Genomic DNA, 23486 nt, shown 5'->3' with positions numbered 1-23486 from the left:
TCCTAGCCTCAGTGATTTCCTTGCATATTACACAATTCTCACAGACCCCACGAGGTAGGATCTACTATCATCCTCATTAGAGAGATTAGGAGATAGGTTTAGAGAGAATTAGTACCTTACCCAAGGTCATACAATAATTGGTCGAGCCAATAAATGGAAAAGTACACATTCAAACCAGGTCCTCCGACCTCAGGTCCCAGATTCCTTCCACAACATCGCCTCTACTAAGAGATAACCCCCTGGGTCAGCCGCTCTTTATATTTGGACTTCTGTCACCCCTCAGATTTTGAACATCTGGGCACACCTGGATAAAACCCCAGTTCTAACTCCTCCCCTTTCTCGGTGAGATCTCTCCTCCGCCAATCAGATGGCGTTGGGGGCGGGCGGAGGGCGGTCAGGCCGGGTCCTGGCAGTTCAAGTTGCCTGAGCGCAAGGAGACGCGGCGCGGAGACCGACGGGGAGCTAGCGGTCGCCTCAGTCCCCTTCCCCTCCCCTGGCCGCGCTCTCTGCGAAGCCGGACCGGAACTATGTGATCCCGGAAGTTCCGGTGCCATTGCTGTGTGGGATAAACAGTAATGGCGGAGGCTGCAGCTCCCGGAACAACAGCCACAACATCAGGAGCGGGAGCGGTAGCGGCAGCGGCGGCGGTGGCAGCGGCCTCCCCCATCCCTATCCCCACAGTCACCTCCCCGTCCCTGGGGGCGGGAGGAGGGGGAGGCGGCAGCGACGGTAGTAGCGGCGGCTGGACTAAACAGGTCACCTGCAGGTAAGACGTTGCGTGGCTGAGCCGAAGGCGAGGGGCGGGGGCCGAGGGCCGAGCGAGAGAGTGAAAGAGGAAGGGAGGGAGGTTGGCTGGCCGAGAGGGAGCGAAGGAGGGAGGGAACTCGGCGTTTGTGCGTCCTCCGCCGCCTGTCTGCCGCCGCGGCCTCCCCTACTCCTCACTGCGTCAACCCCCGCCGGTCCGCGTAGGCCCTAGCGCGGTCCGCGTAGGCCCCGCGGCGCGCGAGGTGCTTTCGGGATGCCCGCCTCGCTACTTGTTTCCCTTCGCCCTAGTCTGGATTCAGCACCTAGCGCCATTCAGTGAGAGAGGTAGGATAACTCCTCCCCTCCTTTTTAGTTTTTAATTGTTGATGCCTTCTCCTCCCCTCCTACCTCCCGCTCTTGAGATTTGGGAGGGGACGGGTGGTTTTCGCTTTGAGCCGGTCCTCCAACGACCCTTTCCGGACCTAGGATACCCGGCAGAAGGCCTCATCGAGGTGCCCTGGCTCCCGGGACCTCTCTACTGTGTCATCCGTTTCTAACGTCTTTTCACGTTTCTCTGCCCCCGCCCCCCTCCCAGCCGTGGGAAGTACCTTTTCTATTTCTTCTTCTTTGTGTGTTTGTCGAGATTGGCGGTTCTGAGCTTTGTCTTAGAAGCAAGTGATGTGCCTGGGTCGTTTTTTCCATTCTTAGTTTTACGAGCTGTTATTACCCTCCCGACCGAAATGTTTCTCTTTTGAAATTCACCATCTCCCTTCTGTAAGGAGTGAAAGGGCTCGTCGCTCCCTGAGGAGAGGTTTTGTTTATTGTTGTTTTTTTCACTACGTTAGCTGAAAAGCCAAAATAAGTGATTGATGGATGGCTGTTATACGGATGTGTACGCATGCAAAAAATTAGCGAGCAGTACAAGTAAGATTAGAGCACTTAACTGTGTTACACCTCGATTTTTTTAAAAGTGATCAGTAACCGCTATAAGCGTTTCTTTTTCCTAACGTTAGAAAAATTCCACCTGAAGCTCTGGTTTTCACCTTGGCGTGGGATACTTTATACGTAAATGCATTTGAAATATTCCTGATATACTTAACGTAGCGTCCTAGTATTAACCGCGAAATTGAAGTGCTCCCGGTGTTATTATTCATTTAACGCGTGGATAATAAGTATCATCAGTAATGGCATAGAGAAAGCATAAGAATCGTTTTCTCTTATAATTCATATGTAGATCTTAACAATGAAATCCAGGGGAATATCCCAAGGAATAAAAATTTTAAAGGCATTCATTAAATCAATTATTTGAGTCTCTGCTTTTTTTTTTCATTGTATGACCAAATGATTATATGTGCTAATTAACTCTTAAAAAGAAAAGAACTGTGACCATTTTATTAATTTTCTATCCATTCATTCAGTCCCAATTTACCCCATGCCCTGAAAATAATCTTCCTTGAATATGCCAATTCTTAGTGCCTTGATTTTACCCACCATTTCTAATTTAAATATAGTCTAACCTTCCCATCAACCTGAAACTGATTATTTCTATACTTATTATTACCCTGTTGAGTCTGTAACTTGGGCCCAATTTTACATCTCTGCACAGAATTCATTTTCACTTGCAAAACACTGCTCCCCTCTGCTAGGCACTTGCCCTTGTTCCATTTCCCATTCCCTTTTCTACTTCCTCATCAGTTCTTTTTTCAGAAACAGAGCTGACCAGACTGAGCATTCCTTTAGGGTCTTTGACTTTATGAAATAGTTCTGAAACAGTGAGGATTTGTATTTAAGAAACAACACATCGCCAAGTAACCTAGTAATTTGAAAAAGCATTATGTAAAAGATGCAGGCTTAGTTGTACTAGTTTCTGGTATCTTAAGTGTGTACGTACACGTGTGTGTGTGTGTGTAAACCTATATAGCTTTTGCTTTACAATTAACTTTAAAAAATACAAGATTAGGTGAAATGACTTGGGATTTACTGTTTGACTTTATTTTTGGTTATTCTAGTTGCCCAACAATCTAGTTTTTAAAAAATCTTTGAATAGAGGAGTATCAAATATGAGCTTCATTTATTCTTTGAGTGAGCTCTCTGGAAACAGGGATCCTATTTTGTTGATCTGTTGCACCTCAGTGCTTGACATAGAGCAGATGCTCAATATATGCTTGAATTGATATGGTATACCTATACTAAAAGTAACTACTTTTTTTTTTCTTTAAAAGTAACTACTTTAATATGTATTTGTATGATTTCTTTCATTTTAAAAAAACTTGGAATAATTAACAGAGATGGGACTTAATAGAATATGTATGTATCTTTTTGATGCTACTTTTTTCAGTCATTAAGCAAGCATTGAGGGCCTAGAACAAGGAACAGTGCTAAATGTTAAAGGAAATAAAGAAGTATGGTGTATCATAAATAATTTTAATGTGTAAAATTGTATTTAAACCTCCTTTATAGAGAATTCAAGGTGGTCTCATGTTCCAGTGTCTGTATGTATTTCCCCTATAGCAGACCATTCTTATATCTAGGAATTTGTCTAAGGCTATTTTCTTCACCTAGGGTATAATTGTCTTAGAAGTTCTTTGAATGAGGATATTTGTTTTTAACTGCCCAGAATTGTCTATTTTCTTGATTATTACTATTTTCTTAATATTTCTCTTGAAATTCTATCTCACTGTTTTATTTCTACAGCTTAAGTAAAACACGAATATACCTTTCCTAAGGAACTGTCTTATGCTGCCTTCATTCTTTTTTGTTTCCATATCTTTTATTAGATGATTACTATGAAATAGAAATGCTCTTGTGTGGGGGGGTTAATCAGTGTTTAAAGAAAAGTTATGATTTGCAAATTATAATTTTGGATTTGAGGCATAGCTTTAGTAGAGTGTTTCTACAATGGCAGATGAGTGAGTGTTCTGGCAGTTGAACTAATACACATAAATCAAGTGTTTTCATTTTGGCTATACAATAAAAGCATGGTTAATATAGCTTAAAATGAAGGAAATCCTTCTAGCTTAAAAACCTGACCATGCATAGCCAGTAAATTATCCAAGTGTTATGTGTACATAGTTAAAATTTACAAACTGTAGGAGTATTTTGGGGGTGATGGTCATGGTGAGCATTAAATATAGGGAAAGGAAAATTAATTTGTACTGACACTGGTTTTCCACAGCACCTAGCTGTCATCGACAGGTTTAAGTATTTAAGCATTAGGTGTATAGGTACCATAGGAGATAAAAAGCAGAATAAACTATGGTCTCCTACCCACCAGGAACTTACAGTCTAGTTTGGAAGCTGGGTATGCACTTATCAAAAATTGAATATCAAAGTAAAAATTTACATAGTATCTTAAGTGATTAAATGCCAGATTAGTTAATATTCTGTAGTTTCTAAATCCCTAGAACGTTATGGTTCTTAAAGATGGTGCTTAAGTGTTCGGTTGGATCTTCTGTGCCTTCACAGCTTCTGTTGGGTTTCTTGGCTACCATGCCTAGATTTCCAAGAAATGCAACAGAAAGGGGATTTTAGTCAATTGTATTTGTCTTCATTATTGGATAATATCTACTTGGAGGCAGAATCTTGAAATTGGAAAGAACTGTAAAAATCATACAACCCAAACCCAGCCTTTCACTGAATGTAGATTTACCATGGCAGTGGCATCAAGGTGAATTTGGATGGTGGCTTTTTGGTTTGGTATTTAAAAAGAAAACAAACACTTTGATTGGGGGTTGGAGGGGAGGGGATTTGGAAATGGATTGCTTTTTTTATTTGGGTTATCTTTTGTAACGTCTAATGTGTCATAATCTCTTAGGTTCCTACAGAGGATAAGCAAGAAGGGGTTTTTACTGTGAGGTTTGTTTATAATTTTGGATATACCAACAGTGTTATAACTGAGACAAAAGGCAAAAATAGACACCTAAAACAAGCCAGAAAACCAGACCATACATATCCAAATAACCTTATAGTAATGCTCACTATCTGGCGGAAACTAATTAGGGCTCGTATTCTAGTGTTTCTATTGGTTTACAGTATCAGGTGACTTCGTGTATGCCTGAATTCCTTCAATGATACTGCTATACCTCATGATCTTGTTCCATTGTTGGATAGTTCTATTTCTTAGTTTTTATGTTAGCCCTGTCTCTCATGTTGCTTCTCACATATATTCTTTTTTTTTTTTTTTGCATGGGCAGGTACCAGGAATCGAACCCTGGTCTCCAGCATGGCAGGCAAGAATTCTGCCACTGAGCCACCATTGCACCACCCTGCATATATTCATTTTGACAGAATAGTGCTAGAAAAGATGTCTCTGTCTTCTCCAGGTTGAACTATTCCAGTTACTTAAAATCTTGTGGCATAATATCTGTGTCTTGCCCTCTTGATTTCTATCTCTAAACTGGTTTGTTCATATGTATCTCTTAAAATACATTGTCAGAAAAAGGTATGTCCCAAATGTGGTCTGATAGGGCAGAGAAGAGATGTACTAAAAGTGAGAATGAACATGCCAGCAAAGACATGCCAGTTACTTCATATATTGGCTTTTTAAAATATTTAAACCTAATAAGGCAGTGAATTTACGATTAAATAGTTTAATGTAGATCATGCAGCTCCTAAATGGCAGGAGCCGGAATTGAAACAATTCTTAGTCTTCCTGTTTCTGAACCACATGCCTTTTTTTATTACTGGTTTGATCTATATAATCTACTTCTGTTAATGTATACTGATTGTATTGACTGTCCTGATAGCTGCATTCACTTTTTTTTTCCCCTACATTCACTTTGGCTCATGAACTTGTGATCAGCTAAAGTCCCTAGACTTAAAATAATCAGGTAGCCGAGACAGGTCACCTGGCAGGCAGTTAGTGTTTTTAAGAAGTCCTATCGACACCTTCCTGGTTCAAATCCTTCAATGGCTTCTTATTGCTTTAATGTAACTCTGCTTACCTAGTACCACAGAATCTGTTCCATAACTATCTCTAGCCTTATATCCTACTAGGTCTATTCTTGCTAATCACTCTCCCTCCCTGTTAATCTTTCAGTCCCTTGTACTGACCAGGCCTCTCTCCCCAAAACAGAGCTTTTATACATGCAGTTCTCTCTGTGTAGAATGTCCTCCTTTCCCTTTTAGTTTTGGGTTAACAGGGACCTATTCAACTACCAAAATCTAGAGCAAACATCACTTTGTTGGGGAAACCTTCCTTGAGCTACTTGATATAGGTCATATCTCTCTATATGGCACAATTTGTTTCTTTGTAGCTCTTGTTAATGTCTTGGGTCCCCCACTGGATTCAAGTTCTATATGAAGATAGAGACATTGTTTAAATCACCATCATATCCTTACTGCCTGCTACTTAGAGTCAGGTAGAATACTGACTACTATTTTGCTGAATACTAATTTGGGAAACTTGGGTTGTAAAAATCAATCACATTTTAGGAATTTAACCCTAGTTGAACTGTTTAATTTCTAACCTTCTGTTTTCCTTATTTTAAGATGGAGCTACAGGCCTTGTTTAGCGGTGCCCCATATGACTGGTTCATTATTCTGCTTTGTTTCTCACACAAAATATTTTTATGTAAAAATATGCAAATATAGAGTAATACTCTATGGTCTCAGCCAGTGAGAACTATCTTGGTAATGTACTCTATTATATCATTGGCCAAGTCCCCTTGTTGCCTCTCATTTTTGCTTTCTCTCATATTGGATCCAGTAAACAATTTTCACCCATCATGAATGTCACAGTAAGAGTGGGATGTTAAAGTGCAGATATTAGGGGCTTAAACACTTTGAAGCAACTGGTTGAGGAATCACATGGTTAAAATATCAGCACCTGTGAGGATTGATTGGTGGAAGACATAATTTTGACATGATGATGAGCATCATGAATATAAGTGTAACATGGAACAGAATGACTAAGAATTGAATGAACAATGGCTTGCCAAATTATGATGAAAGTACAAACCTAAAATTTATTGGTACAGTGCCTGAGAATTAGGGACTTTGTAAAATTACCTTCCCAATCTACAATCTCTCAGTAGATATTTTGTAAAATCTTAAAATTGTGTCAGTAGCTGTATCTCTGGCTTCAGGCTTGTATGTAAAATTGATATTGAAGTGTATTCTATTATATAAATAAGTTCCTTTACATATACACAATTATAAAAGCATTGTAAATGAAAAGTGACCCGTATCTGAATTTCTTGTCTGTATTTTTAAGTGCGGTTTTGAGATTCTATTTTACATACCATATAATCATCCAAAATTGTACCATCCATGGTTACAGTATCATCGTAGTTTTGCATTTGTTTATTTTTTTGGCTTTTATTTTCTTGCTTATCTTTCCATACATTAGATAAAAGGGAATGTAGTCCTAAGGTTCTCATACTCACACGGTCACATGTATATTTATATAATTATCTTCAAAAATTAAGACTGCTGGGTTACAGTTCAACAGTATCATAGATTCCCCTCTACCACCTCAATACACCAAAAACTGGAAAGGAATATGAATATATGCTGCATAAGAATAACCTCCAGAATGACCTCTCAACTCTATTTGAAGTCTCTCAGCCGCTGAGACTATTTTGTTTCATTTTTCTTACCCCTTTTGTAAAGAAGTCTTTCTCAATCTTACTATGCCAGATCCAGCTCATCCCTGGGAGTTATGTCCCACATTACCAGGGAGATATATACCCCTTGGGAGTCGAGTCTCACATAGTGGGTAGGGCCATGAGTTCTCCTGCAGAGCTGGCTTAGAGAGGCCACATCTTTCTCAGATGGGGTGGTTTAATATTTCCACCTTTTTCCCCAGTCCCTCGAGGAGTTTGCAAATACTTTTCTTTCTTTCTTTTTTTTTTAAATTTTTTTATTGAGAAAAATCTTCACCCACATGCTTTCTATACATGGTGCACAACCTCCAGGATAACCTCTGGACTCTGAAATCTCTCAGCCACTGAACCTTTATTTTTTCTCATTGTTCTTTTCTCCCTTTTGGTCAAGAAGGCTTTCTCAATCTCTTGATGCTGGGTCCTGGCTTATCCCAGGCTTTCTGTCCCACCTTGCCAGGGAGATTTACACCCCTGGGAGTCATGTCCCAAGGAGGATGGAAGGCAGTGAGTTCACACGCTGAGTTGGCAGATTACTCTGGGGGTGTATCAGAGTTTCACACCAGCCTGTACAAACCAACAAGATCTCACTCCCTATTCAAAGTTCCATATAGTTAGTGTTTGAATAAGCTGACCATACAAGTTAAATTAGATACTGTACTGTCAAAATATAAATTTTGTACGAAATAAACATCTCTTCCATTGGTCTCACAGAAGTTGAAGTTTTGAAATAGTATCATCCTTTACCCTTTTTTTTTTTTAAACATGGACGGGCACCAGGAATTGAACCTGGGTCCTCTGGCATGGCAGGGGAGCATTCTTGCCTGCTGAACCACCGTGGCCCACCCTCATCCTTTACCCTTTAGTCTGATTTACCTTAGTCCTCCACAGGCCATTCATATCTCTAGTCAAAATCTGGTCACTTTTTTGGTGTATTTAACACTTGCAGTATGGGGTAGTGCTAACTTTCTTAGCTGCAGAACTCTAGCTGAGTCTCAAGTGTCACACAGTTCTAGGGAGCAACTAGGGTATACCAAAGAGTTCAGTATCTCACAGTTTAGAAACAACAGTTACAACTCCGGAATAGATGTAACTGCTGTTAAGAGCTTACATTTTAGGAACCTTTACACTAGGCCTTCCCCTGATAAACCTGTGCTCTTGAATTCATTATAGTTAGTCCATATTAGTGAGGTGTCACTTCCCTAAATCCATGGTGGTATTCAGAAAAACACATTTCTGGATTGTGTCTCCAGTTTCAATTTAGTAGATCTGAGACTTGCAGCTAAAATTGTTTGTCTTTTCATATATGGCTTTTAAAGAACTAAAACAGCTTCTTGAAGAAATGAAGCACATGTAATAATACTCTGACCCTCTTAGGTTTATGTTTCAGATTTCTTTTATTTTCTTTACAGATAGAGGCTGCCATTTTGACTAAATTTAATGGAAAACAAGAAGCCATCTCTCCTGGACTGTAAATTGAGAACAGTGGTCAAACTTAACCTGTAATGACAAGGTTAATGACCACATCTAAGTTAAAATATAAATTGGTGCATGTATAAATAGGCTTTTTTTCTGTAGTATAGTAATGGCCAATTTTATGGCCATGCACTTGCTATGTATTCATTTTGTATGTTGAAATATTTACTGGTAGAATATCTTAGTCATGAATTCTGGCTTTTAATCTTTTTTTAATTCAATCTTGTCATCTTTTGTTTCACAGGTATTTTATGCATGGGGTTTGTAAGGAAGGAGATAACTGTCGCTACTCACATGACCTCTCTGACAGTCCATATGGTGTAGTTTGCAAGTATTTTCAGCGAGGGTACTGTATTTACGGAGACCACTGCAGGTAAGAATTTGTTTATAGATTGCTTTTGTTGAGGGAGTGTGGATTGGGAGGGGGTAAAATACATAACTCAAATATCTGTATGAATAGATAACAAAAATACTTAACCCTTTTAAAATGTACTTCTTAGGAAACTGACAGGTGTCTCTTGGGGTGGGAAGGCAATGTATCACAATCCTAAATTTAATGCTCGAGGAATAGCTTCTGCTAAGGGGCTGAGAATATGTATGTTTGTATATGGTGTCTTGGCATTTCCTTTTTAAACCAGGAATGAAAAACGTATTTGACCAAACAAGACTGGTGTCAGTTGTCCTCTATGAGTATGAACTATAGAGAGAGAATAGGATTGTAGGCATTTGGAGTGGTAGATTAGATTACTAGATAAGAAGGCTTGGCTTGTCTTCCATCTAGGCCTTCTGTACCGCCTGAACTTACCAGACTTAACTGTAAAGCTCAAGTGCAGTTAAAATTTAGGAAAAATGTTTCAGGAAAGCCTCTAGCACCTCACAATGTTAGAAAACCAAGAAGAATTAATTATTAAGTAATCTCTATCATTATTCATTGAATTAGAACCATAATTCTCTTAGACTTCATTCCAGCGATAGTCTATTGCTATTTAAACAAATTACCCTTAAAACAACAAACATTTATTTATTGTCTCACAGTTTCTGAAGGTTTAGAATCTGAACACAGCCTAGCTGGGTAATTCTAGCTCAGGGTCTCATGAGATTGCTATCAAGATGTTTCCAGGACACATTCATCTGAAGAGTTTGAAAGGTCACTTTTTGAGATGCTTCACTCATAATGGCTGTTGATAGGAGTTCTCAGTACACGTGGAGTTTTCCACTGGGCAGCTTTACTGTTCTCAGAGCTTGGCAGCTAACTTCTCCCAGAACAAGCAATTTAAGAGAGAAAGCAAGGAGAAGAGTCACGATGCCTTTTTTTTTTTTTTAAATCACTTTATTTCCACATAACAACTGCAAAAACACAATACTTTATGACCTAATCTTAAAAGTTATGTGCTGTCACTACTACTGTATTATTAGAGGCAAGTGACTTTTAAGTCCAGCTCACATTCAAGGGAAGAAGAATTGGGCTCTACCTTTTGAAGAGAAGAGTATCAAAAAGAATTTGTGGACATGGATTTTTTTTTATAATTTTTTATTAATTAAAAAAAATTACAAGAAAGAAACGCAGACATCCTTAATATATGCTCATTCCGTTCTACATATATAATCAGTAATTCACAATATCATCACATAGTTGTATATTCATCATCATGATCGTTTCTTAGAACATTTGCATCAATTCAGAAAAAAAATAAAAAGACAACAGAAAAAATAAAACAAAACAGAAAAAGAAAAAAATTTTTACATACCATACACCTTACCCCTCCCTTTCACTGATCACTAGTATTTCAAACTGAATTTATTTTAACATTTGTACCCCCTATTATTTATTTTTATTCCATATGTTCTACTTGTCTGTTGACAAGGTAGATAAAAGGAGCATCAGACACAAGGTTTTCACAATCACACAGTCACATTGTGACAGCTATATCATTATTCAGTCATCATCAAGAAACATGGCTACTGGAACACAGCTCTACATTTTCAGGCAGTTCCCTCCAGCCTATTACATCTTGAATTACAAGGTGATATCTGTTTAATGCGTAAGAATAACCTCCAGTATAACCTCTCAACTGTTTGGAATCTCACAGCCATTGACATTTTGTCACATTTCACTCCTCCCTCTTTTGGTCGAGAAGGTTTTCTCAATCCCTTGATGCTGGGTCTCAGCTCATTCTAGGATTTCTGTCCCACGTTGCCAGGAAGGTCCACACCCCTGGGAGTCATGTCCTGCATAGACAGGGGAAGAGTGGTGAGTTTGCTTGTTGTGTTGGCTGGAGACAGAGGCCACATCTGAGTAACAGGAGAGGTTCTCTTGTGGGTGACTCTTAGGCCTAATTTTAAGTAGGCTTGACTTATCCTTTGTGGGGTTAAGTTTCATGTGAACAAACCCCAAGACTGGGGGCTCAGCCTGTAGCTTTGGTTGCCCACACTGCTTGTGAGAATATCAATAATTCAACTTGGGGAAGTTGAATTTGTGGACATGGATTTTAATTACCCCACTGGGTAAGATTTTGGACAATGTCTTAGGTAATTTTAGTGTCATATTGTTGGGACAAAAAATTGTCAGCTATTGGTTTCTAATCCTTAGTGTTTAAAAGAAAATAAAATTATTGGTGAGTAGAATATTAGAGATCTGCAGTAGATTCCTGTATTTGAAAGGCTTTGTGGGGAAACCAAGGTTTCAGGCCAGGGAGTGAGGTAGTTTCCTTACTTTGGAAAGGCTCTAGCGTTTAAACAGATGTGGGTTGCCTGATGAAGGAACTGGGGTTTTTCTTTATAGTTGAAATCCAGTAAGGGTGCAGTTCTTTCTTTTCTAAAACCCTTTATGAAATGATCTTAAATTTAAGCTGAGTTTAAACCTCTTAGGATAAAGGAAAGGAATTAGGGAAACCTGTATATCAATTTAGTCTTCTTAGTTCCCTGCCTTGAAAGGAAAATTTAGTGACAGTTGTTTGAGATAGGTTAACATAAGTGATTCTTAAAAAGTTGATAATGGATTAACTAGCTAGAATAGAAAGACTCTTATCGACTTGTTCCAAGATGGCTTTTTTCTTGTGAAAATGATATCTGGGGACTTAAGCCTACTTCTCATTCTTAGTAATTAGGGCTCTTTTTATATGCCTTGTCTAATGTCCAAGGATTCTGAGTTCTCATAGAAGGAATACAAAATGTGTAGTGAAAGACAATATCATAGTTTCAGAGGTTATTACATTAGTTTTGTAATGGTGGCTAGTTCTTCAGAGTTCAGAACTATTTTGCGCATTGCAGAACATCTAGCATTGCCCCTCCTCCCCCAGTGCCATCAGAGCTCTTAGTCATTATTTCTAACCACTCTTGGTGAAAGGGTGGCATTGCCTTGGTTGACAACCATTGTTGTAGGTAGATTACTTATTTCCTTTCAGGGAATTTCATGCTATACATCTATGGAAATCATAAAAGTTAAAATGTTTTTCTTAAAATTTCTGTAACTTTGTAGTATATATTTTTAAAATTTTTATTCATAAAACCAATCAATGTATAATATAAACATTCTTTTTTCCATCACGTAGTTAGTTGTATGTTCATCATCATGATCATTTCTTAGAACATTTGCATTAATTTAGAAATAAATTGATAAATAAATAAATTTAGAATAAAAAGAAAATTCATACATACCATACCGCTTACCCCTCCCTTTCATTGATCCACTAGCATTTCAATCTAAGTTTAAACAAATTTAAAAAAATGTAACAGGCTCGATGGAACTGCCTGAAAATGTAGAGCTGTGTTCCAGTAGCCATGTTTCTTGAAGATGATTGTATTAATGATACAGCTTTCGCAATATGACTGTGTGATTGTGAAAACCTTGTGTCTGATGCTCCTTTTATCTATCTACCTTGTCAACAGATGAGTAGAACATATGGAATAAAAATAATAGGGGGAACAAATGTTAAAATAAATTTAGTTTGAAATGCTAGTGATCAATGAAAGGGAGGGGTAAGGGTATGGCATGTATAAATTTTTATGTTTTCTTTTTATTTCTTTTTCTGAATAGATGCAAATGTTCTAAGAAATGATCATGATGATGAATATGCAACTATGTGATGATATGTGAATTACTGATTATATATGTAGAATGGAATGATCATATGTTAAGAATGTTTTTGTTTCTTTCTTGTAATATTTTAAAAATTTAAAGATTAATAAAAATAAATAAATAAATAAAATTTAAAAATTAAAAGAGAAGAAGAAGTATTTGCAAAGTCCTCTTGGGGGAATGGTGAGAAAGGGGGAAAATTCAACTTCCCCAAGTGGAGAATTCTTGATATTCTCAAAGCAGTGGGGATAACCAAAGCACTAGGCTGAGTCCCCAATCCTGGGGTTTGTTCTTATGAAACTTAACCCCCAAAGGAATGATGCAATTACCCAGCATCTACCCTATTTTTATCTCCTGATGGTCTGTGTTCTTAACTTCAGTTCTCCAAGTTCATTCATTAATGTTAGTTTGTATCAGTGAGACCATACATTGTTTGTCCTTTTGTTTGTGGCTGATCTCACTCAGCATAATGTCCTCAAGATCCATCCATGTTCTTCATGCCTTTATTCTAATTTACAGCTGTATAATATTCCATCATATGTATATACCACAGCTTGTTTAGCCACTCTTCTGTTGAACATTTGGGCTGTTTCCTTCTCTTAAAATTGTAAATAATGCTGCTATAAACATTGGTGTGCAAATGTCCATTTGTATCCTTACCCTCATGTCTTCAGAGTACATACCTTGCAATGGTATTTTCTTAGGCCTAATTTTAAGTATGCTTAGCCTATCCTTTTCAGGAATAAGTTTCATAGGGCCGAACCCCAAGATTGAAGTCTTGGTCTATTGATTTGGTTATCCCCACTGCTTGCTAGAATATCAGAAATTCTCCAAATGGGGAAGTTGAATATTTCCTCCTTTCTTCCCGTCCCCCAAGGGAATCTTGCAAATACTTTTTTATTCAATGCCCAGATAACTCTGGGATGTATTAAGGCATCACACTAACTTGGACAAACCAACAAGATCGCATACCCTATTTATTCAAGAAAAGTTTCCGTGTACTGATCATACAAGTTAAATTAGAGAATGTACTACTCAAAATATAGATTTTGCATCAAATAAACATCTCTTCCTTTGGTCTCAACAGTCAGTGTTATCCTTTATTCTTTAGTCTGATTTACCTTACTCCTATCCAGATCAGCTGATACTGAAGTCTGATCACTTTAAAAAAAATTTTGTCTTAAACATTTTTGTTTTTATTATGAAAGATAACGTATATACAAAGAAGCAATAAATGTTAAAGTATATTTTAACTGGTAAGTTAGAACAAATTTCAAAGTATGGTGTATGGGTTACAGTTCCACAATTTCACATTTTTCCTTCTAGCTGGTCTAAGACACTAGAGACTAAGAAGAAATCAGTATAATGAATCAGTAGTCATACGCATTTGTTAGATCCTCTCTTTTTTTTTTTTGACCTTTTTTTTGTGAAAAATAGCATACCAAAAAGCACATTTCAAAGCACATTGTAACAATTAGGTGTAGAACAGAGTTTGGTATGGGTTACAGTTTCACAATTTTAGATTTTTATGAAGTCTGATCACTTTTTCAGTGTTTTTTAACAGTTGCTGTAAGGGGTGATGCTGACTTTCATAGCTGCAGAACTCGATCTAGCTCTGAGTCTCAGATGTGTCACACAGATACTCGAAGTTCCAGGGAATGACTCGGTTTTACACCAAGAGCTCTGCATCTAAGAATTTAGAAATAACAGTTACAGCTCTGGAATAGATGTGACTCCTGTGTGTAAGAGCTCACATTTTAGGAACCTTTACACTAGGCCTTCCCCTGATAACCTATGCTCTCAAATTTAATTCTCAGAATTTGCACTTCATAGTCCATATTATTGAGGCGCTACAATATTTTTCTTTCTTTCTGACTTACTTCACTCAACATACTGTCTTCAAGGTTCATTCAGTTAGTTACATGCCTCAAACTTTATTCCTTTTTGTAGCCTTTCAATATTCCATTATATGTACACACCACAAATCCTTCCAATGTAAATCTTAACACTCGCCATAAACACAGTATATAAATGTCCATTTGTGTCCCCATCTGTTTCTCCAAGTAGACACCTGGTAGTGGGGTTGAAGGATCATACAGCCTAGCCTCCTGGGGAGCCACCATACTGCCCTCCAAAGGGGAGGGGTTGCATTACTTTACTTCCCTACCGTTAGTGAATAAGTACCTCTCTCTCCAAGTTTTCTCCAGCACTTGTATCTTTCTCCAGCACTTGTATCTCTCTCCAGCACTTGTATCTCTCTCCAGCACTTGTATCTCTCTTTATTCTCATACCATACAATCCGACCAAAATAAAAAAAATCAGTGGTTCCCAGTGTAATCACACAGCCATTTCTTCATGAAGTTCATGTAATTTCTGTGTGTCAGAAAGCATTAATTTTTCCTCAAACCATTTGAAAATGTCAAAACTGCATGATTTTAACTTGTGTTAGATTTTGGCCCAGGGGCCATAGGTTGCCAGTTTCTGTTCATGTGTCACTGAAGCATATTTTTCATGAACCACCTTTCAAAATCTGAGTCTTGGTTTTTCTGTTTCTTTTATTCAAAGTTTTTGAATCTTTGTGTTTTCTCTTTCTTAGTGCTTACAAATCCTTAGAAAATTTTTTATATAGCTCTTTTGTTCCCTAAGTGGATAACAATTTTGTTTAAATATGCAGATTTGAGAACATTGCTCTTTAATTTCTTTGAATACTGGATTTCTCTCCGTATAATCCCTCAGGATAATTTTATGTACATTTCTTGGGGAACTCTTAAATTTAAGTCTTTGTTTTTCAAAATAGATTCTCGTTTGATGGCAGGCCCCATGTTTTATTCACCCTTGACACTTGGTATGGGTCTTAATGTGTTGTAGAGGTTCTTTGCCTGCTATTGAGCAAATCAATATCATCAGTTAACTGATTGTTAACTGTGTGTAGTATGGGTTTCTTAGCATATTCTTAAGCAGATTGTTTTATGATCATAGAAAACTGTGAAATATTTAAAAGCAAGAAAAATTCATTTATTTACAAATGTATACTTTATAGCTAATAGCCCATATCTTAGTTTTGACCTTGTTTATTATTTCTTGATAGTTAAATTTACCTTCAAACCAAAATGTACTTCTTTCAAAACCTCATAGTACTTGTAACGTGATAATTAAATGACAAGCATTGCCAATCCTGTATCTTAAGTCTGTTACCCTGAAAATCCTTAAAGTGAATATGCAAAGGAAAAGGAACTAAAATAGGAATGCTCTCTTTCTTAGACCCTTTATTTGTTTAATCCTCAAAAAACTTCCCAAAGTCCTGAAGTATTTGTATGTTGGCAGAGTTGGCAATTTTAATTCAAGCCCATCTTACCTTTAAAACCCAGATTCTTTAATTTAAAGACCAAATATAATTAAAATATTTTTCTGTAATTTATTTTCAAACTAGGAAGTACTTATTTTGAAATGCATGTAGTACTACTTTCCGGGATGGTGGAAATAATTAAATTCTCCATGCTGATAGGATAGTTAACTATGTCCATCTGTTGAATACTTAAAGACAGGGCTAGTACAAGGACTAAGGAACTGAATTTTAAATTTAAATTCAAATAGCCAAATATGACCAGTAGGGATATGAAAGTATAACATAATTGCAACACAGTTTAGATTTACTACAAACATTTTTGTTTAGTTTTTAAATTTTATTTACTTGTTTTTTATATGGGCAGGTACTGGGAAGCAAACCTGGGTCTCCGGCATGGCAGGCGAGAACTCTGCCTACTGAGCCACCGTGGCCCGCCCTAGTTTATTTTTAAGTGAAATTTAGCATAAAAATGCTCATGCCTAAGTTCTTTTTAATATGCAGAAAGTTGCCTTTTGAAGGAAATAGTTTTTTCTGTGTTTAGAGCTATGATTTCATGATGGTTTATGGATGAAGAAGAGAAAGAATAGGGGAAAAGTTGAAAAAAAAAAATTTGGTGAATGAGATTAAAAAATGCATGTTGTATGTTTCGTAAATACTCAGTTTTATTGGAACACAGCCATGCCTTTTCATTTAAATATTGTCTGTGGGTGCTTTTTTCCCCTTATTAACTATTTTAATTTTGTTACATTCTTTTTTTTTTTTTTGAAGTTTTAAAATCTGAATTATCATCTCTCTTCAACACCCTGCATTATTGACATTCTTTTGTTCTCATGCAAAAACATTTTTTTAATTTGTACATTTAGTTCTGTGGGTGCTTTTGCACTACAACTGTGTTTTAATAGTTGAGACAGACTGTATGGCCTGCAATGCCTAAAATATTTATTTGATCCTTAAGTTTTCTGACCTCTAGTCTATTACCTTGCTATACAAAGGTGGACCTGGGACCAACAGTATTGACATCACCTGGGAGCTTAGTAGACATGTAGAATCATAGGCCATTCTCTAGACTTGAAATAATCAGAATGTTTCTATCTTAAGGCTTGTTTTGTTTGATAGTGATTGTTTACTTTTAAATTTTTTAGATATGAACATAGCAAGCCATTGAAACAGGAAGAAGCAACTGCTGCAGATCTAACTGCAAAGTCATCCCTTGCTGCTTCCTCAAGTCTGTCACCGGTAGTCGGACCTCTTGTTGAAATGAGTGGGGGTGAAGCTGAGTCAAGAAATTCAAACTTTGCAACCATAGGAGCAGGAACAGAAGACTGGGTGAATGCCATTGAGTTTGTTCCTGGGCAACCCTACTGTGGCCGTAGTAAGTATTTGAAGAATAAAATAAAAATTAGAAGAGTAGATATTGTTCCTCAGTTAGCTGAGTTTTCATACCTTCCTGCTTCTAATCTTATTTAAACTTCCTACTAATTAAATTGGATTACCTAAGATTTATAGATGGAATGAAAGAAACTTTGAATCCTAGTTGTATTGAATTTAGAATGTTTTGAAAAACTGAAGCATCTTAATAAGTACTTTTTAAAATTAAGTTTTGGTTGCGCAAGAAAAATTTTAAACTATTTTTCTACAAGTCTAATCTTGGAAATGTCAGCATTAGAAAAAATTAATTTCAGGAGTGAGGAAATAAATTAGTTCAATGGACTGTTTTGGAGTTTGATTGAAGTTCTTTTGTATTTTTTCTCTTCAGTTAGGTTCTCAGTTACCTTATAATTCATATATCCGCCTTATCCATTTTGGACCTTTACTACCCTCTTAAACATTTTCAGCTGCCCCTTCCTGCACTGAAGCACCCCCGCAGGGCTCAGTGACCAAGGAAGAATCAGAGAAAGAGCAAACCGCTGTGGAAACAAAGAAGCAGCTTTGCCCCTATGCTGCAGTGGGAGAGTGCCGATATGGGGAGAACTGTGTGTATCTCCATGGAGATTCATGTGATATGTGTGGGCTGCAGGTCCTACATCCAATGGATGCTGCCCAGAGATCCCAACATATAAAAGTAAGTCTTTAGGGAGATATATATGTTAATAGGTGTGAGAAACTATTTTCCCTTTTACAACATTGTCATTTCCGTTCAGAGAACATTTGGGGTATGAAATAGTTTTAGAGGGTAGGAATATTTTCCTTCCTGGGTTTTTGAAATGCTTTTTCAAGGAGTCATGATTCCATAACCTCAGACTTTGGGTCTTCTGTTTTATTTTTTTTTTTCATAGTGGCATTTTGAGATATAATCCACATACCATTTAATTCCTTTATTTAAAGTATACCTTTTATTCGTTTTATGTGTATTCAGAGTTGTACAGTCATTACCAGTATCCTAATTGTAGAACGGTTTCATTACCCCCAAAAGAAACCCTGTATCTATTAGCAGTCATACCCTCTTCTCCCTTTTCCTGAACACCTGACAACAGCTAATTAATTTCTATCTCTGGATTTGTCCATTGTGACATTTCAGATAAAATGGAATCATACAATATACATACAGCCTTTGGGTCTTTTTCCACTTTATGTAATGTGTTCAAGGTTCACTCATGTTATAACATATATCAGTCCTTTGTTCCTATGGCCAAATAATATTCTATCTTATGGATATATCATATCTTGTTTATCCATTCATCCATTGATGGACATTCAGGTTGTTTCCACTTATGGGCTATTATAAGTAGTGCTGTTATGAATGTTCATTTATAAGTTTTTGAGTGGACATGTTTTCACTTCTCTAGTAGCAGAATTACTAGGCCTTATGGTTACTCCGTTTAACATTTTGAGCAGCTGCCAAACTGTTGTCCATTTTAAGTGGTTGTATCATTTTTTATTACCCCTCCGCAGTGTTTGCGAGTTATAGACTATAGTTTTAAACCCATAAATTTTGCTTTTTATCATTGCCATTTTGTTTGATAAAAATAATTAAGGGAGGGGTGAATTATGGTATAAGATAGACCTAGTTTAAATCCTACCTTCATAGCGTAATTACGCTATGAGGCAGCCCTTTTGGTCATTGACCCGTATATTGTGGATAATAGTACCTACCCTTAAATAAAGAAAAAAAAGGTTTAGAAAAACAACAAGAAAAGATACTAAAATATTAACTGATAATGTGGGATTATGGATGACATGTATTGCTAGTCTGCATTTTTCATATTTATAACAAGCATGTTTCCTATAGATTATTTAAAAACTGTGATGCTTAAACACAGTATTCGCAATGGCATTTTTCACAATAACCAAAAAGAAAACAATCTAAATGTCTTATCAGTGGGTGAATGGATAAACACAATGTGATATTTCAGTATAATGGGATATTGCTCGGCCATTAGAAGGGATGAAGGACTGATATATGCTCTGACATGGATTAGCTTTAAAAACATACTGAATGAAAGAGGCATATCCCAAAGGCAACATAACTGAATGATTGCATTTACAGGAAATGTGCAGAATAGGCAAATCCAGAGATAGGAAATAGATTAGTTGTTGCCTGGGGTTGGGGAAAAGGGAGAATGGGGAGTGACTGCTAATAGAGGCAGGGTTTTCTTTTTTGTGGTAATGAAAATATTCTAATTAATTGTAGTGATGGTTGCACAAATGAATATGCTAAAATTTATCTAATTGTAAACTTGAAATGAGTGATTTTATGATTTGTGAATTATATCTTAATAAAAATTTTTAAGCATGAAAATTATGTCTGGCATATAATTGTCACGTAATAAGTGTTAATTTCCATTATTATTCTTTTTTGACAGGTTGTAAATTGGGGCCTTAATCCTAATTACATTCTCCAGTCTAAAACAAAATCAGCAAACTTAATATGAAAAACTATCAGGAGTTGACCTGTTGCAGGGTAGGATAGAGAAAACTAATTTTTCAGTTCCTGAATTTGAGTCTTCGTCATCTGATTTTATAGTGTTGTGAAGTCCCAAAATGTTAGTGTATTCACTTGTGAGCAAATACTATCAAATTGAGAATGTTATCCTTACCTTCCTTCAGTTTACTATTTGATTCTCAAGTGTCAAATATTAAATCTTTCTGTATTCAATTACTTGATTACACTTTTCTTCTCTCTGCCTTTTCTAGTCTTGCATTGAGGCCCATGAGAAGGACATGGAGCTCTCATTTGCTGTCCAGCGCAGTAAAGACATGGTTTGTGGAATCTGCATGGAGGTTGTCTATGAGAAAGCCAACCCCAGTGAGCGCCGCTTTGGAATTCTCTCCAACTGCAACCACACCTACTGTCTCAAGTGTATTCGCAAGTGGAGGAGCGCTAAGCAATTTGAGAGCAAGATCATAAAGTGAGACTCCTCCCCAACCTTCGTTTGTGCTTTCTATTTTGGGGAAGAATTTAGTATCTTGTGCCAACTTTCAACCAGATGGACCGCATTTAAATGCATGCATTTTATCTTGAAACTGGGGTATTCTAATTGGGATTTCTTCTTTGTATTTCAGCTAGCTTCTAGGTTAGTTGGTATATCTACTTTTATTTGAATGAGGAAACCCTATGTATCAGTTATAGAATCTTCGTGCTTTTTCTGAGGAGATTGTGTTTAATGGATTAGCCAATTTAGGCTCAGTGAACAAATTTGCCTAGCTCTGAATGTATGTTTCCTGACGTTTTACATTTTCCACTTTCCTATTCCATCCATTAAGCTAGCCAATGATCCACCATCCTTTAAAGATTGTTCTCATAACTGAACAAAACTACATAATCTAAACAGAGCAAAGTTACAAGAAATAAATTTATTTAAACGAAAGAAAAAGGAGTCTGTGTGAAATGTCTTTTTTGTTGGTTGGTTTTTTTTTTTAACCTAAGTTATATATTTTTAATGAACTGGCTAGCCAGTGAGTTGAATTTATTAAAAAAAAAAACGAAAAACGAGTTTGTCTTGCCGCAAAAGAAATGGTCAGTTGTGTGAAGGTGTGTGGAGCCCTTTCAGGAAATTCCCATAACACAGAGTTAAGTCTTAAAATCTGGATGGGACACACCAGGGTGTGTCCTTGAAGAGTGGGCCTGTAAAAGGGAATTTGCATTGCAGCCTGTTCATTGTTTCCCAGGTCCTGCCCAGAATGCCGGATCACATCTAACTTTGTCATTCCAAGTGAGTACTGGGTGGAGGAGAAAGAAGAGAAGCAGAAACTCATTCAGAAATACAAGGAGGCAATGAGGTATGAGCACTGCAGCCTTTTCTCAAGCTAAGATCCCAGCATAGCTTGGGTTCACTTTGAAAAGAACAGTGCTGCATTATATACTCCTACCTCCTTCCTACCCTTTCTTTTACTTCCCAGTACGGTTTATTTTGTTGCCCCTAATAGCACCCATTATATATCTTGCTATAACACAGCCCTTGGGGTACATGCCAAAGGACTGTGTTATAATGAAGTCTGTACTGATAGCTAAATCCCCATGTGTGGGGTTCTACCTTATTCTGAATCCATGTAATAGTTGTCCTCTATTCTTGTGTGTTGGCTTTCTAGAAGATTTTCTCTCTACTGGATCCGTGATACTAGATCTGTTATAGCATAGACTTGAGCAGAGTATGTTTTCATTTAGTGTTGTTTGCACACACATGTTTAAGAACACACCTTGGGGAGGGTTGTAAACAGACATACTGGTTCTATCCCTACCTGTTTAAAGAAACCCTGGATGATAGTCAAATACAGACCTGAAATCCACCGTGAATAAGGGTTGCGATATTTTCCTTTCCAGCAACAAGGCGTGCAGGTATTTTGATGAAGGACGTGGGAGCTGTCCATTTGGAGGGAACTGTTTTTACAAGCATGCGTACCCTGATGGCCGTAGAGAGGAGCCACAGAGACAGAAAGTGGGAACATCAAGCAGATACCGGGTAACTCTCACTGTTTTTTTAAAGGAGGGGAAATACCACGATTATCAGTTGAGTCCTGCACATATTGGGGTAGGGGAAGGAGAGAAGATTAACACTCAGGTCTGGGAGTGAGACTAGAGTGTTAAAGGAGGAAACAAACCTCAGAAAACTGGGAGGGATATTAAAGAAAAAGCTCTAGACTAAACTGTTTGCATCGAGTAACCAGAGGGGAGGAGATGGTAAAATGGAAACCCTAAATAAGAAGTCTGGTTCGTCATGCCCTCTGGTGTGCTGGACGTTTTGCCTTATAAACAACAGAATAGAAGATACTACTCGACAGTGCCATCCCTATCATGGCCTTGTTTTTTACAGGCCCAACGAAGGAACCACTTCTGGGAGCTCATTGAGGAAAGAGAGAACAGCAATCCCTTTAACAACGATGAAGAAGAGGTTGTCACCTTTGAGCTGGGCGAGATGTTGCTTATGCTTTTGGCTGCAGGTGGGGACGACGATCTGACAGACTCTGAAGATGAATGGGACTTGTTTCATGATGAGCTGGAAGATTTTTATGACTTGGATCTATAGCAACTTTCAGTGGATTATGAACTGGTCTGCTGAGCCTCAGACAGTAGTTATTACCTGTGGTGGTGTGGCAGTGCCTGTGTTTCTCTCCTAGGCAGGCCTATCAATTCCAGGTGCTGTTGTAATAATTTTTACCCAGGGTCTGTCTTCTCAATCCCTCACCTTTCCCCAAGGAGTGTGTTGTTTTCTCTGTTTAAAAAGTTACAAAAAATAAATCTTAAAGTTAGTTTTTTTTGTAATATGAATTTAACTGTCAGACAGTTAGTGTAGGTTTATTGCGCCATCTGTTTTCAACCAGATTCACACAGTTCTAGGATAGTATTAATGGACTTTCCACACTCATTTTGAGGACCCCAGGTTCAAAAAAAGCATTGGTTGTGCTTTGGGGTCTGAAAATAGGGGTGATGAGTGAAGGGAACTGAACTGGCAAGTAGACTTCGGCTACAGACTTCAGAGGTGGATATTTAAGGTTCCTGGTGAAATCTGCATATTTGTGTTTTTATATCTGTTCCATACCCTGTAATCCCCACCACATGCACTTGTTCTGTGGTTTTGGTCTCTTGTTTAATTGCACATGTGTAATACTACTGGGTAACCAGAACCAGGTGCGAATGTGTTGAGATTTTTACTGTGTTTAGCATGATAGGAAAATTGTGAAAGAACAGATTAAAAGATATAGTGGCATAAAATAAATGCTAAATTGAAAGTTAACTCCAAGGGCTGATAGACTTGGCATGTGTGAGCCTGAGTGTGTGATAAGCTTTTCATCCCTACATAGA

The 23486-nt window shown here is 37.5% G+C and overlaps 1 protein-coding gene across 2 annotated transcripts; it reads left to right on the top strand.

Moving 5' to 3' along the window:
* Positions 1 to 404: 404 nt before the first annotated feature.
* On the top strand, positions 405 to 22839 carry MKRN1 (makorin ring finger protein 1). 2 transcript variants are annotated; one of them, XM_077147757.1, is made up of 8 exons: positions 405 to 766; positions 9067 to 9195; positions 17389 to 17618; positions 18082 to 18308; positions 20381 to 20595; positions 21356 to 21466; positions 22008 to 22146; positions 22498 to 22839. In XM_077147757.1, the coding sequence occupies exons 1-8, from the start codon at positions 576 to 578 to the stop codon at positions 22708 to 22710; spliced, it is 1455 nt and encodes a 484-aa protein (XP_077003872.1). In that variant the 5' UTR covers positions 405 to 575; the 3' UTR covers positions 22711 to 22839. The 2 variants fall into 2 exon arrangements, with proteins under 2 accessions (XP_077003872.1, XP_077003879.1); XM_077147764.1 differs by lacking the exon at positions 405 to 766 and adding an exon at positions 961 to 1089.
* Positions 22840 to 23486: the final 647 nt, after the last annotated feature.

The sequence above is a fragment of the Tamandua tetradactyla genome, chromosome 1 (genome assembly GCF_023851605.1).
Source record: "Tamandua tetradactyla isolate mTamTet1 chromosome 1, mTamTet1.pri, whole genome shotgun sequence".
Taxonomy (NCBI): Eukaryota; Metazoa; Chordata; class Mammalia; order Pilosa; family Myrmecophagidae; genus Tamandua; species Tamandua tetradactyla.
The sequence above is the reverse complement of the archived record's forward strand: the minus strand, read 5'-3'. Positions and strand labels throughout refer to the sequence as shown.